Here is a 23,626-nt window from a genome sequence, read left to right as displayed (position 1 = left end):
TCACAATGATTTAATCAGCATGCATACTGAAAAGGGGGAGGGAATTCTTTCCTATTGAAACCCCTCAACGTTGAAGTACTGGTTTCAGACTTTTGCCTTGTAATAAATGTCTTGTTAGGAGTTTCTGGGTAGTATTGACAATGCCCCACCTCTGTCAGAATGGTGAACTTGAATTTGTGGCTGGGCTGGAGCAGAGATGGGCATCAGGTTGCTGGTCTGGCTCCTTCCATATCATCACATACACACCACAGCCAGCAAACTTCTCTGCAATTCTGTTTCCGTCATCACTCCTCTGCTCCAAGCCGTCTCTGACGCCCTCGTGCCAGCTGGATGGCTTCATCTGGAGAGCAAGGTGAACACCTCTCCACCTGGTTGACAGCGCTCTCGGGCCTGCCTGGCCACCCGCAGGAGTCCCGTGTCACTGGTGGCCTTCCTGAAGCGCATGCTGCAGGCGCTCTTCCTGCCAAAGCTCGTGCCACCACCTTGAACACTGCCCCGTCTCCATTTCTCCACATCCGCAGAGCCCAGCCCAGACTCCATCTGGCCTTCTCTGATCACTCAGTCACTTGTCACTCCAACCCCTGCCCCATCGAATAGCAATCGTGTAGATTCAGCATGTTCTTACCTGAGTTGTGGGGTGGTGTGGGGTGGGGTTTGTCCCACCATATGGATTATGAACTCTTGGATAAAATGGCAGGGTTCAGCTGACCCTCCTGATGTGGCTTTGTCTCCTAAAATGCCCTTCAGAGTACCTGTGTCCATTCAGTCACTCACTCATTCATTCACTCACTCATTCATTCAAGCTTGTCCTGAGCAGCTGATGTGTGCCAGCCACCAAACTCGGCACTGTGAGTAAGTGATCAAGACACAAGGGATATTCCTCATGAAGCTTATAGGCCTGGGGGTGGGGAGAGGAGAGGAGAAGCAGGTTTTAAACAAGCCTGGATGGCTCCAGATGTCAGGATAGAAGGAGTCAGGGAAACCCTGGAAACACATGCAGAGAAGTGTTCGTGTTGGTTGCATATGAATGACGCCCTCTCTGAACCAATGGTTTAGTAAATTTATGCCCCAGGATACCGGTTCCTATCCAGTCTACTCATTGAATCATCTGGGGAGCCCCCAGGTGCTTGGACCCCACCCCTCAAGAGAGAAGCTCATTTACTTGGTCTGGGGCATGCATATTAAAACAAAACTCATGGTTCAAGGGGGAGCAGGAGGACCCAGAGGGACCCCCATCCTGCCCCTCTGTCACCAGCCTGAGGGTAAATCAGCTGAGCCAGGCTGGCTGTGGAGAGAGGGACTCGCTGTGGGTTGAATTGTGTCCCCCAAAAGATATGTTTAAGTCCTAACCTCCAGAATACTGGCTTTATTTGGAAACAGAGTCTATGCAGATGTCATCCAGTTAAGATGAGGTCTTGCTGGGATTAGGGTGGGCCCTTGTCCAGTAGAGATAACTGTCCTCCTAAGAAGGCAGCTTGAATACCCAGACAGAGGAAGAACATCATGTGACAGTGGCAGAGATCAGACTGATGCAGCCATAAGCTAAGGAAGGCCAAGGATTGCTGGTGATGCCGGAGTTCTTATTCACGAAGCCGAAGAATGAACTTCACAAACACTCAAGGTAGGAGAGCAAGGTACTGGCTTTTATGTAGAAATAAAGTGAGAGGAAAGAGCTCCTGGCTCACGCCAGAGGGGAACAAGAGAGCCCAGGGTGGTGCGTTGTCTAGGGGATTTATAGGTAGTTGAGGACTTTGGGGAACTGAGGGCTTAGGGTGTGGACTTGTACCACCTGCCCTGCCCTCAAGGTGGGCTGGGTTGTTGTCTGTTTGCTAGGGCTCTTTACAGTGAAGTCATGGGTTATGCTGAGATACCCTACAGAACACTCAGACATTCCAGGCAAAGTTGCTCCTGGCCTTTTGACCTTTAACTGATCTCACTGAAGATGTCTACGTTCCTAGTCTGGTATCTTTACCCTAGAGACTTAGTGTGACCTTGACTTTGCATAATGCTGAACACAGAGTTTCGATAGGGACTTTACATTGTTACATTGCTTTGACTGTAAATATCTTGCCTGGCTTTTTCCGGAGGCCCTCACCCCACTCTGTCTAAGCCCATGGTCCCTGTCTCACTGGCAACCACCAGAAACTGGGAAGAGGCGGGGCAGGATCCTTCCCCAGAGGGAGCACAGCCCTTGCTGACACCTGATTTCAGACTTCCAGCCTGCAGGACTGGGAGAGAATACATTCCCTCAGTCTCTGGCCACCCGAGAACACTGGTCCAGGCTCCCAGGGTCTTGCCCGTATGCAGGGCGATGCCAGGCCCCTCCTGCCCGGGGCAGCAGCGGGAGCCCAGAGGCAAACCTCGGCAGTGTTCACAGACGGGAGGTCAGCAGGGGAAAGGGCCCCGAAGAACAAAATGAAGTGACAGCTTGGTTCTCACCCCTCGACTTCAGCAACAGGTGACCTCGTTATCAAGTCAGTGCAGGGCCAGGGTTCGGGTTCGGGAGTGGGCATGGGCTCAGGCCCTGGCCCACGTCCTGCTCCACATCGTATTGGCTATGTAGCTTTGACTTTCCCTTTCAGAGAGCCCTATTTCCCCATCTGTAAAATGGGAATAATGACATGTTTCATATAGGCTTGTGAGGATTAAATAAAATATTGTGGGCAGAACACCTTGGCATACATGCCATCACATGACAAATTGTCATTTTTGTGTTATGAACAGAACAGGCTGAATGTTGGAGGCAAAAGGCCTCCCCGTGTGGGAGTAAGCACTGGATGCCAGGCCAAAGATTTGAGCTTCGCTGTGGCTCCGCCACTGCTTACCTCTGTAACCTCAGGAAGGTTATTTTACTCCATGTCCTCAACTTTAAGATTGGTTAATAATGTCTGTTTTATAGCATTGTGGAGAGTTAAGTAAAATGAGTCTAAATTACGCAGGGCCCAGCCAGGGCCCTTTGCTCAGTGTTGTTAGTTGGAGGCTCATGTGGTGAAAACCAAGGAGGGACAAGGACTCAAAACCAGAACAGGAGCTCAGCTTCACTCCTGCAGCCTGGGGCCGCTGGGGGCCCAGGGCACTGACTTAAGAATGGCACAGTGGACAGCTGGCCTGGCTCTGGGCCTTGTGGCATGTGTGGTGTGCACACATGGCATGGGAAGCCAGGGCACTCAAGGGACCTTCCAAGAGGAGCGACTTGGAATTTCTGAAACTGGCGTACAATCCAAGAGTTGCCTTACCCCAACTCCCAGAAACCTGTTTTCCGAACTTGCTGCCCCTGTGTCCAGAACCTACTTTCACAAGACAACTCCCAGTGTATGTGAGGCTTGGACCCCACTGTCAGTCACCTAATGAGGGCTGAGCCTGGTGGGGGGGCAGCCTGGACAACTTGTTCTCCAATAGGCTCCATGAAGCTGTCTAGCCCGCACCTGTTGGGCTCGGGCCTAGAATCCCCGGCTCACCATCTGCCCAACTTTTCATGAAAGTTGTTCATGATTATTTATGGCAAAAATGGAGGGATTGGTTTCACCAGAATGGTAAATTTCAAATTCAGCAAATTTTCAAAGTCAGAAGTTTTGTCTTGGCTGATATTAAACCTAATTAGATTCTTATGATCAAATGGAAAATCAGACCTTTTCCAGCCATGTCATCTCTTGTAAATCTGTTCCTTACTGAGTTCTTTTTTTTCCTTCTTAAGATTAGCAACAAATATTGCAGTCCTAGTTCCATGAGTTGAAGGGGGTGTCTTAGTCTCCAAGGGATGCTGTAACAAATTACCACAAACTAGGTGACTTCAAGCAACAGAAACTTATTCTCCCACTGTTCTGGAGGCCCAAAGCCCAAAATCAAGGTGTCAGCAGGGCCACAGTCCCACTGATGAGTCTAGGGGAGACTTCCCCCTCGCTTCTTACAGCGTTTGGTGGTGCCTGGCGTTCCTTGGCTGTGGCAGCATTAACTCCTCTGTCTCACGTGGCCTATTAGCTGTGTTTCTGCATCTCACAGTTACCTCTCCTTCCCTTACGAGGATACCAGTCATGGGACTTAGAGCCCACCCTAAATCCAGGAGAATCCCATCTTGAGAGCCTTAATTTAATTACATGTGCAAAGACCCAATACCAAATAAGGACACATTCACAGGGACCAGGCGTTAGGACTTGGACTGGGGCCACCATTCAACCCCTTCGGGGGATAATAACTACTTAACATTTACTGAATAATGCTTTGTGGTTAGTGGTTTTCAGGTGTGATTTCATTTAATCTTCATGTCAACCCTGCAACATAAGTATGATTTCTTCCCACTTCTGTAGGTGGGAAAAATTTTGGCTGGGCTAAAAATTGACATAAGGCAGATTAGCAGGAGAAAAACATTTCATACATATGGGAGCTCATGGAAATATAAGACTCAAAGAAGTGACCAAGGCAGGCAGCTTTTATACCTTTAAGGCAAAGCAACAATTACTTGTGAAGATTTGACAAAACAAAGGGGTTTGGGCTTGATGTAGCAAATCAATGAAGAAGTAACAAGGTTTGTTTATACAGCTTTCTTGGCCTTGAATTCCCTATCTCTGGTGATAAGGATGCTTTCTGTCCTCCTGGTATAGGGAAGATACCTCACATGAGAGATTTATTTCTTGCTTTCAGGGGGACAAAGGAAGGTCAGAGTGTTATTCATATATCTGCTGTTTCTTAAGTAAGTTTAATTTAAAATAATCAATATGCCAAAGTGACATATTTTGGGAGGATCTATTCTGTTCACTACCAGTCCATCATAAGAAAGAATTTAACAGCTGCCATAATAAAATAGCCTATAGGTTTTCTGCCGTTACTTTGTGCCTGGAGAATCACAGAATCCTAGGACACTAAGAATACCAGGAATTTTGTATCGCTGTTCATCCAAAAGGTGCAGAAAAGCTAACATAATTATAGCAAGGGAATTTATCATGAGGCATGTTGATGTACACTCCAAGAGGATCATTATTTGGTAGTACAGTCTAAAGGTCTCATGCATATTGGTGCTCCATAAGTATTAAGTCCTCCATAAGTATTTGGTGAAGGAATGAATGCCTGAAGAAATGAAGCTGTGAGAAGGTTGGCTTGAAGCAACACTCCACTAAGAGGATGTGACCTCTTAGTTGCCACAGGGATGTCAAGATGGTGCCACCGCTTCGCTCTGTTCAGGTGTCACGTGTCGGGGGCAATGCTTTTCTCAAGTGAATATTGTCTTTAGACTTTCAGTTTAATGTTTGGCAGAATTCCTCAAGAGTAAGGGTCTGTTTTAAAAGCCAGATGTCAAGAGTTTGGGAATATTCTTGATGGTCTCGTTGCTATTTCTGGACTGGGATCAGTTGAGACATCACAGAATCACTACAGAATCCCACACCTTCTCAGAAAGAAACTTGTCCAACATTTTCTGTCCAGGTTTATTTCTTGGCACTTGGTCCTATAAATTCACAGGAATAGAACATATATAAGTGGAAGAAATACAGGAATATAACCGATATAAGTGGAAGAAATTGTACTGATGTAGAAATTTTGCTTGGAAAAGAAAATGCATGTCCACAGTTCTGAGAACTTCTGAACCTCAACACTCAAGAGACTGTCCACATCTGTGGGGTTTTAAACCATGTCTGTTGGGGTAAATTTGGGAAAGAAAAGTACCTAGGAGTTTTCAGGTTTCAGGGCAATAGTAATGTTTTAATTCCCAACTACATAAAGTTTTTCTTGCCTTTTCCTAAATGTCTTTCAACTTGCGCAGGGCATCTCCTCAGTTTGCAAAAGCTCTGTGTGTTAGGGTTCTATAGAAAAAAACAAAACCGATAGGATATTTATCTGTTCACCCATCTATCCATTTATCTATCTGTACGGTAAGAGATCTATTATAAGGAGTTGGCTCATGTGATTATGGAAGCCCAGGTCCCATCAAGTTGACTCCTAAAATTAACTATCACACTCGGTCTCTGTGGCTTTTGTTCATTCTTAGCTCTAGTAAGGTGGCAGTGTCATATATATGACCCTTTTTGGTGTCCGCCACAAAAGTGTGCTCAGTTGAGACAGGAATGTAGCACCAAGGCAGAAATCCAAAACAGAAACCGGTAAGATGGGATGCTTTCTTAGTCTTCTAAATCTCCACTGACCTCCTTTGCCTCTTGCCCTGACCATGCCAGTACCTTTTTTTTAAATGAATGAAAGATGGATAAGATATGTTATTACAGTGCAGGGAGTGCTATTTGGGTCTCTTTGACCAGGTCTGCACTCAACCAGCAGATCACATATTTGGAACCTATTTCTAATAGCCATAGGGAGATTTTGATTAAAGCATCATTTGCCAACCAAACCCCTTCCTTTACCTTTCCATTAACAGGTGTAACCCTCCCATGAACCCACTGATTGAGTAGACCTGCCGTGCAGGGGGCAGGGAAAGGTGCCTCACTTCCAGAGGACCTGGATGAATACTTCCAGTAGGACTGGTACGTGGTCATCCAGCCTCGTTCCCATCACTTTTCATTTCCCAGTTACCATGCGGAGGGTTTACACGTGGGGCTTAAAAAGTACATTTGAGTGGTTGATCGTTTCTGATTACTTAACTCTATGAGAGGGCATTTCGTCTTTTTAAAACCCAAAGTCATTTTAAACCCAGTGATAAAGTTGATATATTTTGAAATGTGGTCACACATCTTAACAAATACTGCATTAGTACAATGATTACCAGGCAAGAATTACAGGTAAACTTATCTAGTGTTTGAACAAGTCAATGTCACACACCAGAAACTTCAGTGACCGTGGTCTCAGCACCTGTTGTAAGTTACATGTATTCCCTGAGTCCTTTACTGTTCTCTTTTACTGTGTTACTGTTCTCATAGGATATGACTTAGTCACTGGCAACATGCATTAATAGGCAGGGTTAAAATAGGCCAGCAGGGTTCTTCTGTATTTATATATAAATATAGTCTTAGACATGCTTTTTTTTGCTAGGCTCTATTTTCAAATGACTACAGGTCTTTTTTTTTTTTTTTAAGTTTTACCTTCTGGACATGAAAGAAGAAATTGAAAGAAAGGCCAGCCTGGGTGATAGAGGGAGGGCCAGAGTGATTTGAATTTAGATCTGGACTTAACTACCTATGTGACTTTGGGCAAGTTACTTAACCTCCCTGTTTATTCATCTGGGGGAATGGTCATACCTAACATATGGGTTTACTATAAGAGTTCAGGGCGATAAACTGACTATTGGCTGACTTTATTCTTAAAAGTGGTTTCTCTGTTTTGATTTTATTCTTTCTCTTTTCCCAGTTTATTAATAATAGCATTTTATTATTCATTTAATGGTAATTCTATTTTCATAATTTAAGTTTCAGTAGAAAATGGCCCATCATAAGGTCTATTAATTCTTGTTGCTAATTTAGAGTCAATTGTATTTTTGCTTTGCTTTATGCCACATGGCCTTCAGAACAACAGTTAAGGCAAAAAAAAGAAGGCGGCTCCCTTTTTCCCAGTTTTTTCCAATTGAGCCTCTCTCCTAATTAAGCAATTCCTGAACCAGGTTTGGGATTCAGAGCTGGGATTGTTCTGGAGATGCTGGATGTGGTCCCAACAACCAGTTTAGAATGGAAAGGGCAGGGACTTCCAGAGCCGTGGGCTGGATGGAGGACAGGGAGTCTTCATCCAGGCCCAGCACTGCCTGTCAGTCAAACCTGGGAGTTCCCGCTCAGGGCTGTGTGCCTAACAGTCACCTTCTGCCTTCACAGGTACCTAGCAGGTACAGGAGGGGCACCTAAAGGGAATTCCAAGAGCCAGCTCTTGCACTGTAACAATCTAGTTTGAGGTTCGAAACAGACACAATTTCAGCATTTAAGGGACTTAAAAACAGAAAGTAAACTGTTGTCCAAAGAAACTTAACACCGTGCAAATAGCCTCCTCACTGTGAGAGAAAGGAAAATCCCTGTGATTGGGAGGACAGGGTCTGATTGCAGAATGATTGATTTTAAGATGTCACTTGATTATAAGAAGCATTGTCAGTTTAGTGGCACTGTGGTTGAAGGTAATAAAGGAAATGCTACTGCATTACATGCAAACAGAGGTGTAACGTGCATTCATATTTTAGGATTTCAAGGAATACATGCAAATTAGAAATAGGACATTAAAGGTTTGCCCCACTGCATTGCTTAGCATGGTCCTGGTGGAGGGTAGACCCTCAAATACATCTTTAAAGAAGCCACTGATGTATAGCTGATATCCAGAACATAGTTATTGACCAGTTGGTATAGGTAGATAGGGCCAGGGCGGTGGTGGGGTGGAGCAGGGCGAGCCGGTGGGCTGCAGTGATGACCACGCCCAGGAGTGCTCTTGAAGCCTGGTTAGAGGGTCAAGGGAGCTCAGAGAGAATGTGGTGTGCATGGGTGATGCCTTGGAGAACTTGGGTACAGCGGAGAAAAAAGTGGCTGAAGGCACTTCCAGGCTGTTTGAGGCTGGGGGCCACCGCGTTGGAGAAATTGTTGTAGAGGGAAGACGCGGGGCAGGGAGCTGAGGAGCTAACGTCCCTCTGAGATTGACCAGTATGGGAAAGGGGATACGAATAAAGAACCAAGCACAATCTTAAAGTGTTCTCCCAAACTGAAATGTGCTGAAAGAGCCGGAAATTGGACATCAGCAATTTCTTTTGACAAATTTTGGCTAAGCCATTAAGTAAAAACAACGATCCAACTCAAAACTGTGATACCTTTACATTGTTTATGTAATAGGGCTTCAAGGGTTTAATTTAGAACATTTCTGTGATGAATAACTGGCTCTTGTTCGTGTAAACAAAGTACAGCTTGCACCGAGGAACCAAATCATCTTAATCATGTCAACGGCTTTTTTCCTGAGAAGAGAGCTTCTCTCTCCTTGCCCCTTCTGACCTCCGTAAATCATGACCAATGCATTCGGAGGTTTCTACCTTTTCCGAGCCCTTCTCTGCTGCTCCCAAGGAACTCCCATTAAAGAATGAGCCTCGTGCTTTCCTTTTGCTCTTTAGGACAGCAAACGACTTGAATTAAGGTTTAGAAAGCCTTGGTCAGTTTTAGGACTTTTAACTTTCTATTAATGAACCCTATGATGTTGACAAAGTCCCTTTTCTCTCTGTCTATGATAACATTTCAGACCAGTGCTGTCCAACAGAAATATAAACCAAAGTATTTACGTAGTTTCAAAGTACATTTAAAATTTCTTTAACTTAAAAAGCAAGTGAAATTAATTTTAAGAATATATTTTATTTAACTCAGTACATGAATAATACTATCATTTTAACTTGTAATCAATATTTTAAAAACTGTTGAGATATTTTACATTCTTTTTTTGTGTGTGGGGGGGTAGTCACTAAGTCTTTGGAATTCCATCTTTACACTTTACAGCACATCTGTATTCAGACTAACCACATAGTGGCCAAACCGTGGGACAGTACCATATTAGACCATCAATCAGCAAACCTAACTCAGAAGCAAAGTTAATTTGAAGAGGTTCCTTAAAAGGCCCACCTGCCCACAGCCCTTTGAATTTCTTAGGCCTTGTGACTTTGCATACATTCATTAAAAGCCCAGTGTGGATTCACCATCATCCATAAGTCGATTTTGAGACAGAAGAAAGAAAAAGAATAGGTTCACAGTTTCATCTCAATTCCAAAATCCCAGAACTTGGAAAACCAGAAGTTTCTTTGCAAGGTTGGCACAAATTAATTTGGAGATGTCGGAAGTGATGTGAGGTGACTTATAATTTACTGAGCCCATTTAGCATGAGTATTTGCATTTTGCTATGGAAATAGTAATGTGTTTTATTCCTGAGTGTTTTCCCAGACCTCTCTGGGAGGATATGCGCCATGCTCTCTCCTCTTCTAGAATCTGAAATATACTGAATTCCAAAACATCTCTGGCTTTGCAGGTTTTATATAAGAGAGCATGGGCCTGTGGTAGTGTTTTTGAAACTTTCTGATTGTGATCATGGTAAGCAATGTATTTCACATTGTGTCCCAGGGCAGAGGCACATGCACCCAAAACAGAGATTTTGTGAAAGGTATACTCCTTAACTAGATGCAGTGCATTCTGATATCTTCTACTATATTTTTGAAGCTGCTGCTAACTCACTGAGTTAACAGCATGACCTACTAAAGGGTCATGCCCACAGTTTGAAAAGCATTGCTGCAGACTCTGTTCTGATGACCATGGAGAGCAGCGCAAGGACATGGCACCAGTCAACAAAGAGAGAAGAGATGGGCTTCTGTCAGGGATGCAGCCCCACTTCTCCCCTCCCCTGTGCATTCCTAGGCCTGCTGCTTTCCATTGTGGTTTAAACAGGACCATCACAGCCATGCCCTCAGTGTTTGTTGGCCATAAAAACCAGTTTTTCTCATGTTTTGGGCACCATGTATAAGTTACTCAAGGAAATTTCCTGGCCCTGTAGGGTTTGTACTTGGACTTTCAAAAGGAGCAGGAAATTTAGATTGCTATTGGGCCATTTTATGCCTTTGGGAAATTGAGATATGCCTTATAAAGGAGGTGGTTACATGGGGCCCCCATTTGTTCAAACTTCACTTGCATATTAATAAGGGTTTTTTGATCATCTGTGATTAAAAAGCTACTTATGTGAAAAAGGGAATTTATTGGTTCATGCAGTTGGTAAGTGCAGAGTTAGCTTCAGGCATGGCTGGACCTAGGGACTCTAGCAATGTGGGTAGCTCTCTAGTTATCAGCGTTTTCTGGCTTTATCCTGAAAGGGAAGTGTCAACTGCAGTTCCAACTATACATCCTCATGGATTGTAATCCAAAGAAAAAAAAGACCTTTTTTTCCCAAAATCCATATAGCAAATCCTTGGAAAATTCTGGCCTTGCTCAAACATATCATTGGGTCCTGAAGGATGGCCAGTCTTCTGCTACATCTCTACCTCCTGTGGCTAAGCTGGGGGTTAGAAAGTAAGAACCCAATGGAACAGGTTCTCCCATTACCAAAAGAAGGGGGAAAGAATGCTAAGTAGACTAAAACAATTAATTTGTATTCATTACTGATTCCTAACTTCTGCAAGGGATTGACTCCAAGTTGACAGGGTCTATCTACACAAAGCAATCATACACAGCTCTCTGCTTGATTATCAGTTCTTGTCCATTAGAGATGTTCTGCTCAGAAGAAGCAGGGTTAGTCTAGCTAGACAGCCATTCAGAACTACGTTTGTCAAGAAATTTTTTTTACTAAAGTTCCCTTTGTGTGGAGACTTTTGCTTTTCCACTTTTCCTACATTAAGAACTATTTTAAGCAGATCTTTTTCTTACTCTCTTCCATAACTTAACATTCACACCCCACCCATCTCATCAGCTGTTCCATCCTCTGGATTGGCCCCTGGCACTGGGGAGTCTGGTGTGGAGGTTTGGGGCTAGATTTTCACCTAGCTATTTTGTTTCCTGAGCCAAGAGTTGTAGCTTCTACCCTTGTTTCTCCCATCAGGCTGGTCTGGAGGGCTTGACTGTCTTGAAATCCATCAGCATTGCATGGAATAAGTGAAGGTCTTGTTCAGATCCTTCCATTTCCCCAGATGTCATGCCCTTTTCTGCTTTTGCCCTCTGGGCCTTTGGAAATCCCTGTCAGTTCCCACTCTTGACTTATTTCTAAGGCTGGCAGAAGTTGGTCTTCACTGCCCACTGCCCTCACCCAGGCCGTAGTGACATTTTATCCCAGACTTCTCAAAGTGCTTTTATTCCCTGGATCTTTCCCCACACTTTGCTCTCATCACAATGTTTTTGAATTCTGTTCTCTCAACAGTCTGTTTTAATAAGCAGATCTTTACCAATGTAAAGTAGACTCAGATTAACGTAACAAACACTAGGCATGGGGCCAGAAGGACCTGTTGAATCTGAGCTCTGATATGTACAGTGTGACCCTCCTTTGGCTTCCCTCCATGAAATGGGAATAATGCCTACCTCACAGGAGGAACTGAAATTGTATATACAGACTGCCTGGCCCAGATTCCAGGGTCAAAAACTGTGGTAGTTTAATCTCCATTTGCAAGCAGAAGAGACCCCGCTCAATCTGGATTAACCAAAAAATGGGACATCTTGGCTACAAATAATTGAGTGGTGTAGGGGGAAGCCAATTTTAATTGGGGCTGAGATGTTGTCCTCAGAATCTCGAGGCTATTTCCCTCCTCAGGCAGGCTGTTTCAGACATGGCCACAGAGGCCTCTGGGTAACGTGCTAGCAGCTCAGAGACCCCGGGGAAGGAGACACTTCATGGTAGTTCCAGAAAGAGTCCCAAGGCTGATGCTCATTGGCTTGGCCCTGGTCAGCAGGCCATCCCTAAGCCAATCACTGTGACTGGAGGAATGAAGCACTCTGATTGGCTAGGTCCAAGGTCATGTGGCTGCCCGTGGAGTGGAGGGTAGCATTCTAGACCCATCCAACTCACACATATAGTTAGGTAAAGGGGTTTCCCAAAGGAAAATGATGTGCAGGTAAGGGCAGGTGGATGCTGGGGAAGGGGGAGAAGCAATAGCTATCACTGTGCATGCTTATGGGTCATCCTGCGGGAGGCCACGTTTGCAATAGCGCTGGATGCTGTTCTTTGCCTGAAGGAGCATTGCCTTGGTGGACTGTCAAGGAGGGCAGATGGTGGTTAGAGAGGTAGAGGGTGGAAAGAAGCTGAAGAACCTGGCAGCTACTTCTCAAATCACGGTCTGGCACTGACTCTTGTTCTGCCTATGTGTTCTGGTGTGTTTAACCTGTTAAGACCTGGGCTGGGGACCTTTAGGAAGCCTTGGAAACCTCCACTTGCTTAATTTTCAGCATTATGTGTTTCTAGAAAGGTGGTTCCCTAGAGGGTCTTAACCTGAATTCCACCCGTTTCCCCTGCTGTCCTTCTTCTGCTAGGACCTAGTTCAGTTGTTCTGCAAAACCAAGCATGGATATTTCCACTTAGCGTTTTGAAGCTGTCTTACTAAAATTATCATGCATGTGTGGTGGGGGAGTATATGTTCATGAAGGTTTTCTATATGCATCTTATAGGAGGAATTTAGGGTATTTTTAGCAGCTAACATCTAACTTAGTGTATGCACTTTATGGGATTATTTTGTGATCTATTCACTGGTCCTATGAAGTACGTACTATTTTCTCCCATTTACAAATGAGAAAAATGAAGCACAAAGAAGTTAGTTAAATTTCCCAAAGCCACACAGCCAATATGTGGTGGAGCCAAGAATGAAAAAAGATTTTGAACTAAGATTTAGACAATTTGAATTTGAAACCTGGTACAGGTGGGGAGGGCATGGCTCACCCCGAACCAGGAAGCCAGGGGAGCGTGAGGGCGGGCGTGAGACCCTCCAGGTTCCAGCAGCCTCCAGGGTCCAGGCCAGGCAGAGATGCTGGGGGCACCTGGAGGCCTTCGTCTTCCCGCCCAGCTTCCTCGGGGCCTCAGCGCAGCACCCTTGCCTGTGTGGGCTGCTGGGCGCTGCATCGGGACGGCGCCGCCTCCTTCCGGCTGACTGCGAGGTCAGGGTGTTGCTCGCTTTAGACTGCCGGGACTGAGTGTGACCCTGTGGCGGGCAGAGGCCTGCCCAGGATGAAAGCACCCCCAGCCCACCCCGGCACACCAGTCCAATGGTGTTTCATTACTTTTGCCAAATGCTGGGAATAAACAGGAAATCCGAATGGTATGGTGATTTTTTTCTTTCCATACATCTTTAGTACGTGTCCTTTTTCTCTAATATGAATAGTATGTGAGCAGGAACAAGCCTAAATTTGCAACAAAAACCAAAAGCATCGCGGCCACTAGAGCAGCACCTTTTCTGTGTGTAATAACTCACTCTTCTGTTTTGAGGAGTAGGGAAGGGTGTAGAGAAGGAACAAAAGATTCCCCATAATCCCGCCACTGAGAGATGACCGTGGTTATTTTCTAGCTGCCATTTTTTTCTCCTATCAGACACAGTACTTCCTAAACTTCCAGTGTGAACTTGAGTGACCCCCAACAGCCTCTTGTTCAGAGACTGAAATGGTTTGTGCCAGTTGTGAGACTTGCCACTCAGGGAGCCACCCAGCTGAATCTTTGTGCCTCCCACCCGCATAACTGGCCTCCTGGGAGTCTGAATGAAGCCACTCTTCTGGCAGATTGCGTTTAAGGAATGTCCTAACTGGGCTGGGGAACAAAGGCCTCCTGGGCCCCAAAGCCTCTTTGTCTGGCCTGGACCCTGGTGGCTGCTGGAACCTGGAGTGTCTTGTCCCTGCCCTCATGTGCCCCTGAGCTGCTAGAGTGTCCTGTGGGTCAAGCTCCTCTGGCCCAGGGTTCCTGGCTCACGGGGGGCAACCGCCACCATGCCCTTTCCACCTACACCCTTGAGGAAGTTTTCCCACCAGTGTGCCAGCCAGAAGTGAGATGCCTCGTGTGTTCCTAGCCCCACTGACTGCCAAGGGCAGCCCCTGACTGCTCATTCCAGAGATATTAACTGGCCCAGGTAGGGCCTGAAATTGTGGCCAGGGATTGGTAAGCCCTTTTTCTGTCCCTACTGGACAGACCAGCCCAGACTCTTTTAGTAGGAGACGACTCAGGAGGAGCTTCCATTAGGACGTGTGTGTGTGTGTGTGTGTGTGTGTGTGTGTGTGTGTGTGTGTGTGTCTGTTTGTTTGGAAGCCTTATGCTCAGCAGATGTTTTCTAAGCACTGACTTTGAGCACTGTTTCGGCACAGTGAGAGAAGCCAAACCAGGAGATGCAGTCCTTTACCTATACAGAGCTTTCAGTTTCATTGGGGAACAAGGACTTGCACTCATGGGACAAATAGAAAACAATAAAGATGGAAGACTCGCCAGTAGCATGTGTGCTGTTGGACTGGATGGGCAGGAGGACACGGAGTTGCGGTGGCCCTTGGCAGGCCTGGCGCCACGCTGCTTCCGTGTGCACGGTTTGATGCCTTTGGGTTAGTGTGTGGATTTCCTAAGGGCCCTATCTGAGCAGCTCTGCTTCCAGCTGGCTCCATAGTTGGGCTTGGAATTCTGCTCTTGGGGAGGGTTTTTCCATTTGAGAAGTACCAGTGAGCAAGTCGAGTTGTTTTTCCAGTAGTGCAAGCTCAAGCCATAGCAAAGCATCTGTCCCATCTCTTCAGCCTGCACAGCGAAGCCGGGAATGCGGAGGGCGGCCTCTTCTTGGGGAGAGTGTTTAAAGTGCTGAGACCCCAAGATAGGTGAGAAAACACAGATCTTGCAAAAATGATGACAAGCTGACCCGGAGGTCAGGCTTGGCAGGGAGCAGCACATTCACAGCGCTAGTAAATGGAACAAAACCCTCTCCCCCCTTGCCATTTCTTGGAGATGGAGATAAAGAAAAACTCCTGGAGTATTTATACTGGAGGAAGTTATTTACATTTCTGGTTCAGTCTCCTGGGGTCCAAGCAGGCAGGATCAATGACAACCGCTGGAGGGGGAGCCTGCAAATCTTTTGGGTGCTTGATTGTCAAGGATAAGAACTCCCACTTGTTTAAGCAGGAAGAAGAGCTGAATTCAATGGTGTGTAAACATTGGCACCTTGGTGCTTGCCTTCCACATGCTATTGTCCTGAAAGGAAAGGACTTGAAGCGGGGAAAAGTGTATTTTCAAGTGTATCTGATTTTATATAATAGGCACGAACCTAGAAAATTCTACATGTAAAATCAGAGTTGAATCATATAGAAGCGCTATGGAAGTTTGTCATTAAAAGAATCATAAATTTATTAAGTACAAAGACCTCACAAAACAATAATCACAACTTTGTCTCAGTGGTTCACAACCTTGGCTGCACTTAAGAATCATCACCTGGGAAGTTCTGCAAACTCCTGAGGCCCAGACCACACCCAGAGCAATTACAGCAGGATTTCTGGGGAGATCCCGAATTTTTTTCAACTCCCCAGGTGATTCCATTGTGCAGCCATTGCTGAGATTCACTGATTTGCACATGCCCCTGTATGGTCATCCACCAAGAATATCGAGAGAAGGCATGCCCTTTCAAATAGGCAGGAAGGTACCTTCAGTAGCATGGCAGTCTGGTGTCAGGACGCAGGACCTGCTGTGTCTATGCAGAACCATACAGCAGAGGAGTTACATGGATATATGGAGACATACAGGTTTCCTACATCCATAAAATAGACTACATAGCAATCCAAAGGAACAGATTCTCATACATGCAACCAACATGGATGAATCTCAGATGCCTTACTTTACATGTAAAAAGAGTCAGACTCCAAAGACTATGCAGGGCTTGGGAGTGGGGAAGTGGTCACCTGCAAAGGGGCACAAAGGAACTTACCTTGGGTTGTTGGAAATGTTTTATATCTTGATTGTGGTGGTCATTACCACAGCTGAGTGTGTTTGTAAAAACACTGAAACTATATAGTTAAAAGAGGATCTTACTGCATGCAAATTATATCACAACTAAAATATTTTTTTTGTTTGTTTAGAAGAAATACTTCCTCATTAATGATGAAGGGATAAATGGTGGTATGTCTATTCAGAGGACTGTTATTCAGCCCCAAGAAGGAATGAAGTATTGATAAATGCTACAACATAGATGTGCCTTGAAATCGTTATGCCTAGTGAAAGAAGCACCACAAAAGACCACATATTATATGATTCCAATTTTATGAACTGTCCAGAATTGGCAAATCCATGGAGACAGATAGCAGGTCTGTAGTTGCTACAAATCTGGGAGAGAGAGGAATGGGGAGCAACTGTCTAATGAGTTTCTGTTTCAGGCGATAAAGTTCTGGAACTAGATAGTGGTGATGATGGTTGCATAACATTTGATTGTATTCAATGCCACTGAAAACTTCAAAATGCTTAAAATGTAAATTTTATGTGTCTATTACAACCATAAAAAAGAAGGAGAAAATCCACTTTGTATTAACATGCCAGGCACACAGCAGGTACTTTGTAAAGACTTGCTTGGTATTTGACACTTTTGAAGAAAGGGCGCTTTGGCCTGATGTCTCCCTCTGGCCTCTCAGCCTTTTCTGCCCTCCATCGCAACTGGGTGGCACTGTAGCTCGTCACACAACCTTTCAGCCCCATGACTTTGGTTGGTCCCTAGCAGCCGAGTTCGTGCAGATAATATGCCCAGTTGCTCGCTCTTGGGAATTTTTGGAGTGAGGAAGGGGGTGTGTGTCTTTATACTTCAAGAATAGGTCTGCTTAGTTTCATGTTTGGAAGGAAAATCATGCTCAGTCATGGGTCTTCAGCAAATGCAGCTGAATAAATACAAGTGTGTGCATAAAACAGCAGGGGAACTATGAAGAGCAGTGTTTTCGGCATGTTGGGAAGACATTTACGGTTGGGAGCCTAGTGACCAAAAAGCAAGACGGCTTCGAGATGAGAAAAGCTGGGGGAGGAGGTCATCTGGAGGCAGAGCTTCGCCCTGGCAGAGGGCAATGAATCGAGCAGCTGAAGCGCCCAGCTCTGCGTGGGCCTTGGAAGTCCTGAACAAGAATCTTATTGATGATTTGTCAGACCCTGAGCAGACCACTCTGAACTTTAACAGAGCCAGGACGGAAAGCACAAGGGCCTACAGTTTCCAGAATGAACAACACACTTATTTTTCGCTCCCTCCACTGGAGGATGAGGAAGGGACCAACATGAGAAGATGGGGGGCGGGGGAGGGGTGGAAGGGGAGCAGGATGAGCACATCCCAGAGCCTCCGTGAAATGGCCACATTCCTCTGAGCTTTGAGGGTCGAAAAATGTCACTGGTGCCTCTCAGGGCCTTGCCTTTGTGGATGGTTATTTCCAGGAGCCTGTAGCTGGACCCAAAAGGAGTGATCACTGGCCTCTGCTATGCTTAGCACCTTGTCAGGGGCCCAAAACTGCAAAGACGGGCCCTTGACCAGAAAGAGCTCCTGCCTCGCCTGGAATAGACTTGGCGCACAGCGAGATGACCGTGAACGACCGGATCTGACAGTGGGGAGTCTAGGGGGTCAAAAGCTGGCAAGAGAGCTGGGCACTGCTGGCCAGCGACTTTGTGGAGAAGGGGCCTGGACGGACCTTGAAGGATCCAGGCAGGAAGGGAAAGGACACCCCAGGCTCCGTGGCCCCAGCTCCTGGTCCTGCGAGTCTTCAGCCCTCCACGGGGCACAGCCATCCTAGCGGAACAGGAGGGTATCGCTGCTTCCTCAGTGCTCTCCTCGGCCCACCAGCCTGGCTCACCACCAGGGCCCACAGGCTGCCTAATTCCCTGCAGTGTCCTCAGACCTCTGTGTCTGGTGGCATTCTGCACCTCTCAGCCACCCAGGGGCATCCTCTCTTCCAGTCCCTGTATCGAATGAGAATATCACCTCTGTCGGATATTCAGAGTCCAACCTCTCCTTTCCGTTCCCCACCCCCTGCCTTGCCAGGTTTGCTGGAACAGGAGGCAGAGGCCATGACCCAGACAAACCTCCCTGACTTCTTGAGAAGGGCTGCAGCCAACAGATGGCAGACAGCAACTACTTTGAACCCCAGTGCCACTACTGGCTGCAGGTGTGAGCGAGTTAGGTTGTAATTCAGCCTTGGGAGCCCATTCCCACACCGTGCACCTGCAGGAGGTGGCGAGGACTGGAGGAGAGCAGCGTCCTGCACAGCCACCCCCCCTACACCGCCAGCCACTGTGATTGGGTCGCACCCTTATTGTTCTCACTGCACACAACACACTTGTCTACCCGGCCTGCCTGCCTCCCCTCCTGGTCTGCTTCCACCATCCTCCCCGTGTTTGCAGTTACTCTGTCTCTAGCCTGCTGGAAGAGCATCGCTGCATGGCCTGCCCCACTGCATGGCCCAGAGGCCCTGCAGGATAAGGCACTAACTCCTTCACAAAGCAAATAAAGCCCTTATGATCTGCCCACATGATCTAATTCTGCAGTTCCGGCCTCAGAGCCCACCTTCTTCCCCTTGAGACCTACCCGGCCCCGTCCCCATGCTGCGTATGCCTCACACACAAAGCTGTTGGTGCTTTCCCAAACCTACCATGTGCTTTCAGCCCTTGCGTCTTCTGAGCATATCCTTCCCTCTTCCTGAAATGTCCCATGACCAGCTTATAAAGCCCGCTCCCTGATAACCCCAGAATTTGTCTCTCTTTGGTGCATTCCTGATCCTTGGAGATATTCCTGAGTTACTACTGTTTTCACCCTGTAAATCACTTGTTCCCCTCTCCAGAAAGGGCCACTGGGAGGATTCAGGAGCCCATCTGGGTCACCTTTGCTTCCCCAGAGCCAGGCACAACCCTTTATACCTTTTGGCTCAGTACTTATTTGCTCACATGAAAATAAACAAAGACTGTTTTCCAGGAATTGGGCAGCTTTTGGGAATGTCCAAGGATGTGAAAGTGGAGACCCTTTCCGTTTTTGTGCTGTTTTCTTTTTGTGTAACATGCAGAAGTCGCAGTAACATCCTGGAAGAGTCCGGGAGGTCAGGAAGAATGCAGCTTGAGATCCTAATTGCCTTGCAAGGCCCTTTCACTTTTCCTCATCCACTATAGCTGAGGTCAAGGCTCAGTGTCACTTCCTCATTTTCCCCAGTTTGACTGTTGAGTTTTAGCCTGTTGAGTTCCAGCAGCCAACAGGAAACCTGTGAATAGCTGTTCAAAAAAAAAAAAAGAAACAAAATAAAAACCATCCTAAGGCCTTACACTACTTCTGCCTCTTCCCAGAAGCCTTCCAGGCCTAGGACTCTTACCCGATCTCCTGTCATACTTGATGTCACCTGCTTGGCTCTTGACTATTTGATGGTGTGCCTTGGTCTGTAAATTGCTTCTCCTGTGCTGGTCTTGTGCTGCCCGTGAGCTTGCAAAAGGCAAGAACCACATTGTCCTGATCCCCTTTTTAATTTCCCATGAAATTTAGGCTGAGAGCCCAGCTGGGTGCTAGCCACCCTGTGGGGTCTCACCTGGTACTGAGTGGTGGGCTCTGAGAGCTCTGGCAGGTGCCTTTTCAAAGCCCACTCCATTAAGAGGCTGATCAGTTTTAAGTAAACTGGGCAAAAGCCATTGGCCTCTTGGACGCCCCTGCGGGGTTCTTCCCTGTACCCAAGGGCAGGGCTGAGAGACTAGTCTTGGCCCGTGGCTCTTCTCAAGCCGACGCAGATGCGGCCTGCTCTCTCACCTTGGCTGTCATTTGCCGTCCCATCTCTCTGGTAGAGAGGAGGGCCATCTTCCGTCCCACCTGTAGGCTCACGGACCAGCGCTTACCACATGCGGCTTTTGGGCCACTGGCTGCCCTTTACCTTCACTGGACTTTTGAGAAGCCAGAGGGAAGTGGACACCCAGACCTCTGTGAAAGCTGCCTTGTTCATTGTACTTCACCTGGATGCTGAAGAGAGAGAGAGAGGAGGTTTCTCTGCATCTCCAGTTTGGACAGACTAGAGTTTCTTTCAGGACTACTTTCACGCTTCCAGGAGCACTCCCGCCAGGGACAGGGGGCTCTGATCTGTAATGGGTACTATCTGTTCCTCTGAGCGTGCTGGCTAGCCCCAGGGCATGATCTGACAATCCACTAGTCCTTAGTCCTGTTATCACTGCTGTCTGCCGAAACCAGTCCTCACCCTCTTTCCCCGCCTCCAACTTGCCCCACAATTGATGGCAATCTTCCTTCCAGGGGCTTGGTTATGCAGGCATGGAATTCAGAGGCTACTACCCCACTGAGACTCAGGGGAGTGTTTGAACAGAAGTAGGGTGCTGGGCTCTCCTTTAGAACCAGGAAAGCACAAGGGCTCCTTTCTCTGATGAGGCAAGAGGTAGGCTAGGGCTCTGGTCTAATTCTGGGGATCCAGGCCTTTGAGGGATACTAGAAGAAGGCCCTACACGGAGGCACTGGGTAGGGAGTTACCAAGCACTCGCCTTGGCATCAGGTGGTAAACCGGCGCCCTGCCGTGGGCTGTGTGGGACCTTATGGGCCTTCTCTGGGCCACCAGGTCCACCCCTGCAAAATGGGTATAATAACGCTTACCTCTTAGAGTTGTTGTGCACTAGTAGGTGCCTATAAATGTATTCATTCATTTTTTCATTCATTCCATAAAAATTCATTCAACACTTATAACTGTGAGGTGCCAAAGATACAGAACAGATGTGGTCTCAATGCTCCTTGAGCTAACAGACTGTACAAGGGTGAGAAAGATAGACATACAACTTAAAAATGAACAAGTCCTCAAAAAACTAAAAATAGAAATACCATTTGACCCAGGAATTCCACTCCTAGGAATTTACCCTAAGAATGCAGCAGCCCAGTTTGAAAAAGACAGATGCACCCCTATGTTTATCGCAGCACTATTTACAATAGCCAAGAACTGGAAGCAACCTAAGTGTCCATCAGTAGATGAATGGATAAAGAAGATGTGGTACATATACACAATGGAATATTGCTCAGCCATAAGAAGAAAACAAATCCTACCATTTGCAACAACATGGATGGAGCTAGAGGGTATTATGCTCAGTGAAATAAGCCGGGCAGAGAAAGACAAGTATCAAATGATTTCACTCATATGTGGAGCATAAGAACAAAGAAAAAACTGAAGGAACAAAACAGCAGCAGACTCACAGAACCCAAGAATGGACTAACAGTTACCAAAGGGAAAGGGACTGGGGATGGGGGGAGGGAAGGGAGGGATAAGGGGGAAAATAGGGCATTACGATTAGCACACATAATGTAGGGGGGGAGACATGGGAAAGGCAGTATATAGTATATACAGAGAAGACAAGTAGTGATTCTATAGCATCTCACTACACTGATGGACAGTGACTGTAATGGGGCATGTGGGGGGGACTTGATAATGGGGGGAGTCTAGTAACCATAATGTTCAAGTAATTGTACATTAATGATATCAAAATTTAAAAATCAAAAAAAATGAGCAAGATAAATAGGACCATTAATATTATTCATTGCTGATTTTAGTTACTTTCAATTTTTATTTTAAGAATATTTTATGTTCATATTGTTAATAAGTTGCGATTAGGGCTATGAAGGCAGGAATTAGATGCTGAGTTAGGACATGACACGAAATATCTCATCTGGAAAAGCATGGTTAGGGAAGGCTTCTCCGAGGAGGTGGGCTTCCTTTCCCCCCTCTCTGTTACGTGGTAAGGTAGGGAGTGTTACATTGGAAGCTCTTGCTTTTTCTCTAAAGGGATCTTAGAGAGGAATGCTACTTGGTGGGGAATATGAGTAATTCATGATGCTTGGGGTGAGAAAAAGAATCAGGATGAGAAGAGATGATGATGATTTCACAAGCTCAGCTGTGGAGAGCTGCAGAGACTTTGTCATCCATAGTAACCCTGTGGGATGGGCAGGGCCCGCGTAATTGTCTCCAGTTTTCAGTGAGGAAACGAGCTTGGAGAGGTCGCATGACCCCTCGGTTCCTGCAGCAGGTGATCCAGGGGAGGTCATGACTTCTGCCTGCCATCTTTAGGAGCAGCACCCTCCAGGTATGGCCTCTGGCCCTGTGTTCAGACCTGTGGTTCTCAGCGTTGACTGCATGCTGGAATTACCTGAGGAGGTTTAAGAACTACAGATTCCTGGATTCCACTCCCAGAGGTTCTGATAATCAGCCTGGGGTGTGGCTTGGGCATCGGGATTTTTAAAAGCTTTCCAGGTGATCCAGTGCAGCCAGGGTTGGAAAGCACTGTTCAGAACCTCGAGGAGCCGGCTGCTGCGATGAGCATGTTCTGGAGAGCCAGCTGGGCAGCCGAGATGATGAACCCATCAGCAAATGAGCGTCTTGTTCTTAGCAGAGATTTAGGTCATAAATAATAACAGCAAAGATAACAGTGAATGCCCCGCTCCTAGACTCTTGCCTTCTGCACTAGCATTTCTACGTGGTGGCTCCAGCTAGAAATGGGCAAGTGCTTCTGCAATGGGGGCCTTTGAGAAAGCTATATTTGGTATTTTGCTCCTGGGGACCAGAGCCCTTCACTAGCTGGGGAGTGATGCTGGACTCAATGGCAGCGAAGGTGACCCAGCCACTGAGGAAACCCAGGGGAAGGCTTTGCCTGTCCAAGCATGGCTTTTGATGGGTCATCCAGTCTTCTGCGGGAACAAAATAACCACTGTTTCATTTCCTTGGAGTGCCTTTGTTTCTCCATCCTTGGGGAAAGGATTAACAACCGAGTCAGCCACAGAACTTCTTTTGATGGTTGCAGGTTTGACCTGTGTTCAAGTCCCCTAGACTCTGAGCTGTTCTGATTGACCTTTTATTGAGGAAGACAATCCTGTCTCCAGACTTTGATGGGATTCACTGGGCCACCTTAGCCACTTTACTCCAGCAAATGGGAGGCCTGTAGCCTCGGCAGAGGTGGTCCATCTGCAAGCCGAGGGCCTGTTTCCCTCTCCCCATTACTCTGACACTGGGAATTTGCCTTTCAACCAGGCCTTCCATGTGCTGCCAGGTCTCACCCCAACCCTTCACCCTCTGGGCCCTCGAGTCTATGGCAGGCTGCCAGGGGCTCCAGAGGTGTATCTGAGCTGGGCCTTTGGAGAGAAGGCAGCTGCTCTGAGGGTTCTTCTGCTTTCTGTCTCTAGCCCTGGAGCAGCTGCTGACAGAGCTGGACGCCTTCCTCAAGATTCTCGACCAGGAGAGCCTGAGCAGCACAGCGGTGGTGAAGAAGAGCGGCCTGGCCGAGCTCCTCCGGCGTTATACCAAGAGCAGCA

General features: G+C 46.8%; 1 protein-coding gene across 8 annotated transcripts in view; it reads left to right on the top strand.

Annotated features, from left to right (window-relative positions):
• Positions 1–23,626, top strand: part of AFAP1L2 (actin filament associated protein 1 like 2) — a 92,933-nt gene that overhangs the window by 33,564 nt on the left and 35,743 nt on the right. For all 8 annotated transcript variants that reach the window (XM_036898678.2, XM_036898676.2, XM_036898675.2 and 5 more), the window contains one exon: positions 23,498–23,626. Coding sequence is in view for 3 of the 8 variants with exons in the window: in XM_036898676.2 (XP_036754571.2) it covers positions 23,498–23,626 (129 nt within the window). In the remaining 5 variants the exon portion in view is untranslated. The remainder of the gene's footprint in view (positions 1–23,497) is intronic.

This window comes from Manis pentadactyla, chromosome 8 (assembly GCF_030020395.1).
Source record: "Manis pentadactyla isolate mManPen7 chromosome 8, mManPen7.hap1, whole genome shotgun sequence".
NCBI lineage: Eukaryota > Metazoa > Chordata > Mammalia > Pholidota > Manidae > Manis > Manis pentadactyla.
Note: the sequence above shows the minus strand (reverse complement) of the source record. Positions and strands in the feature narration are given on the sequence as shown.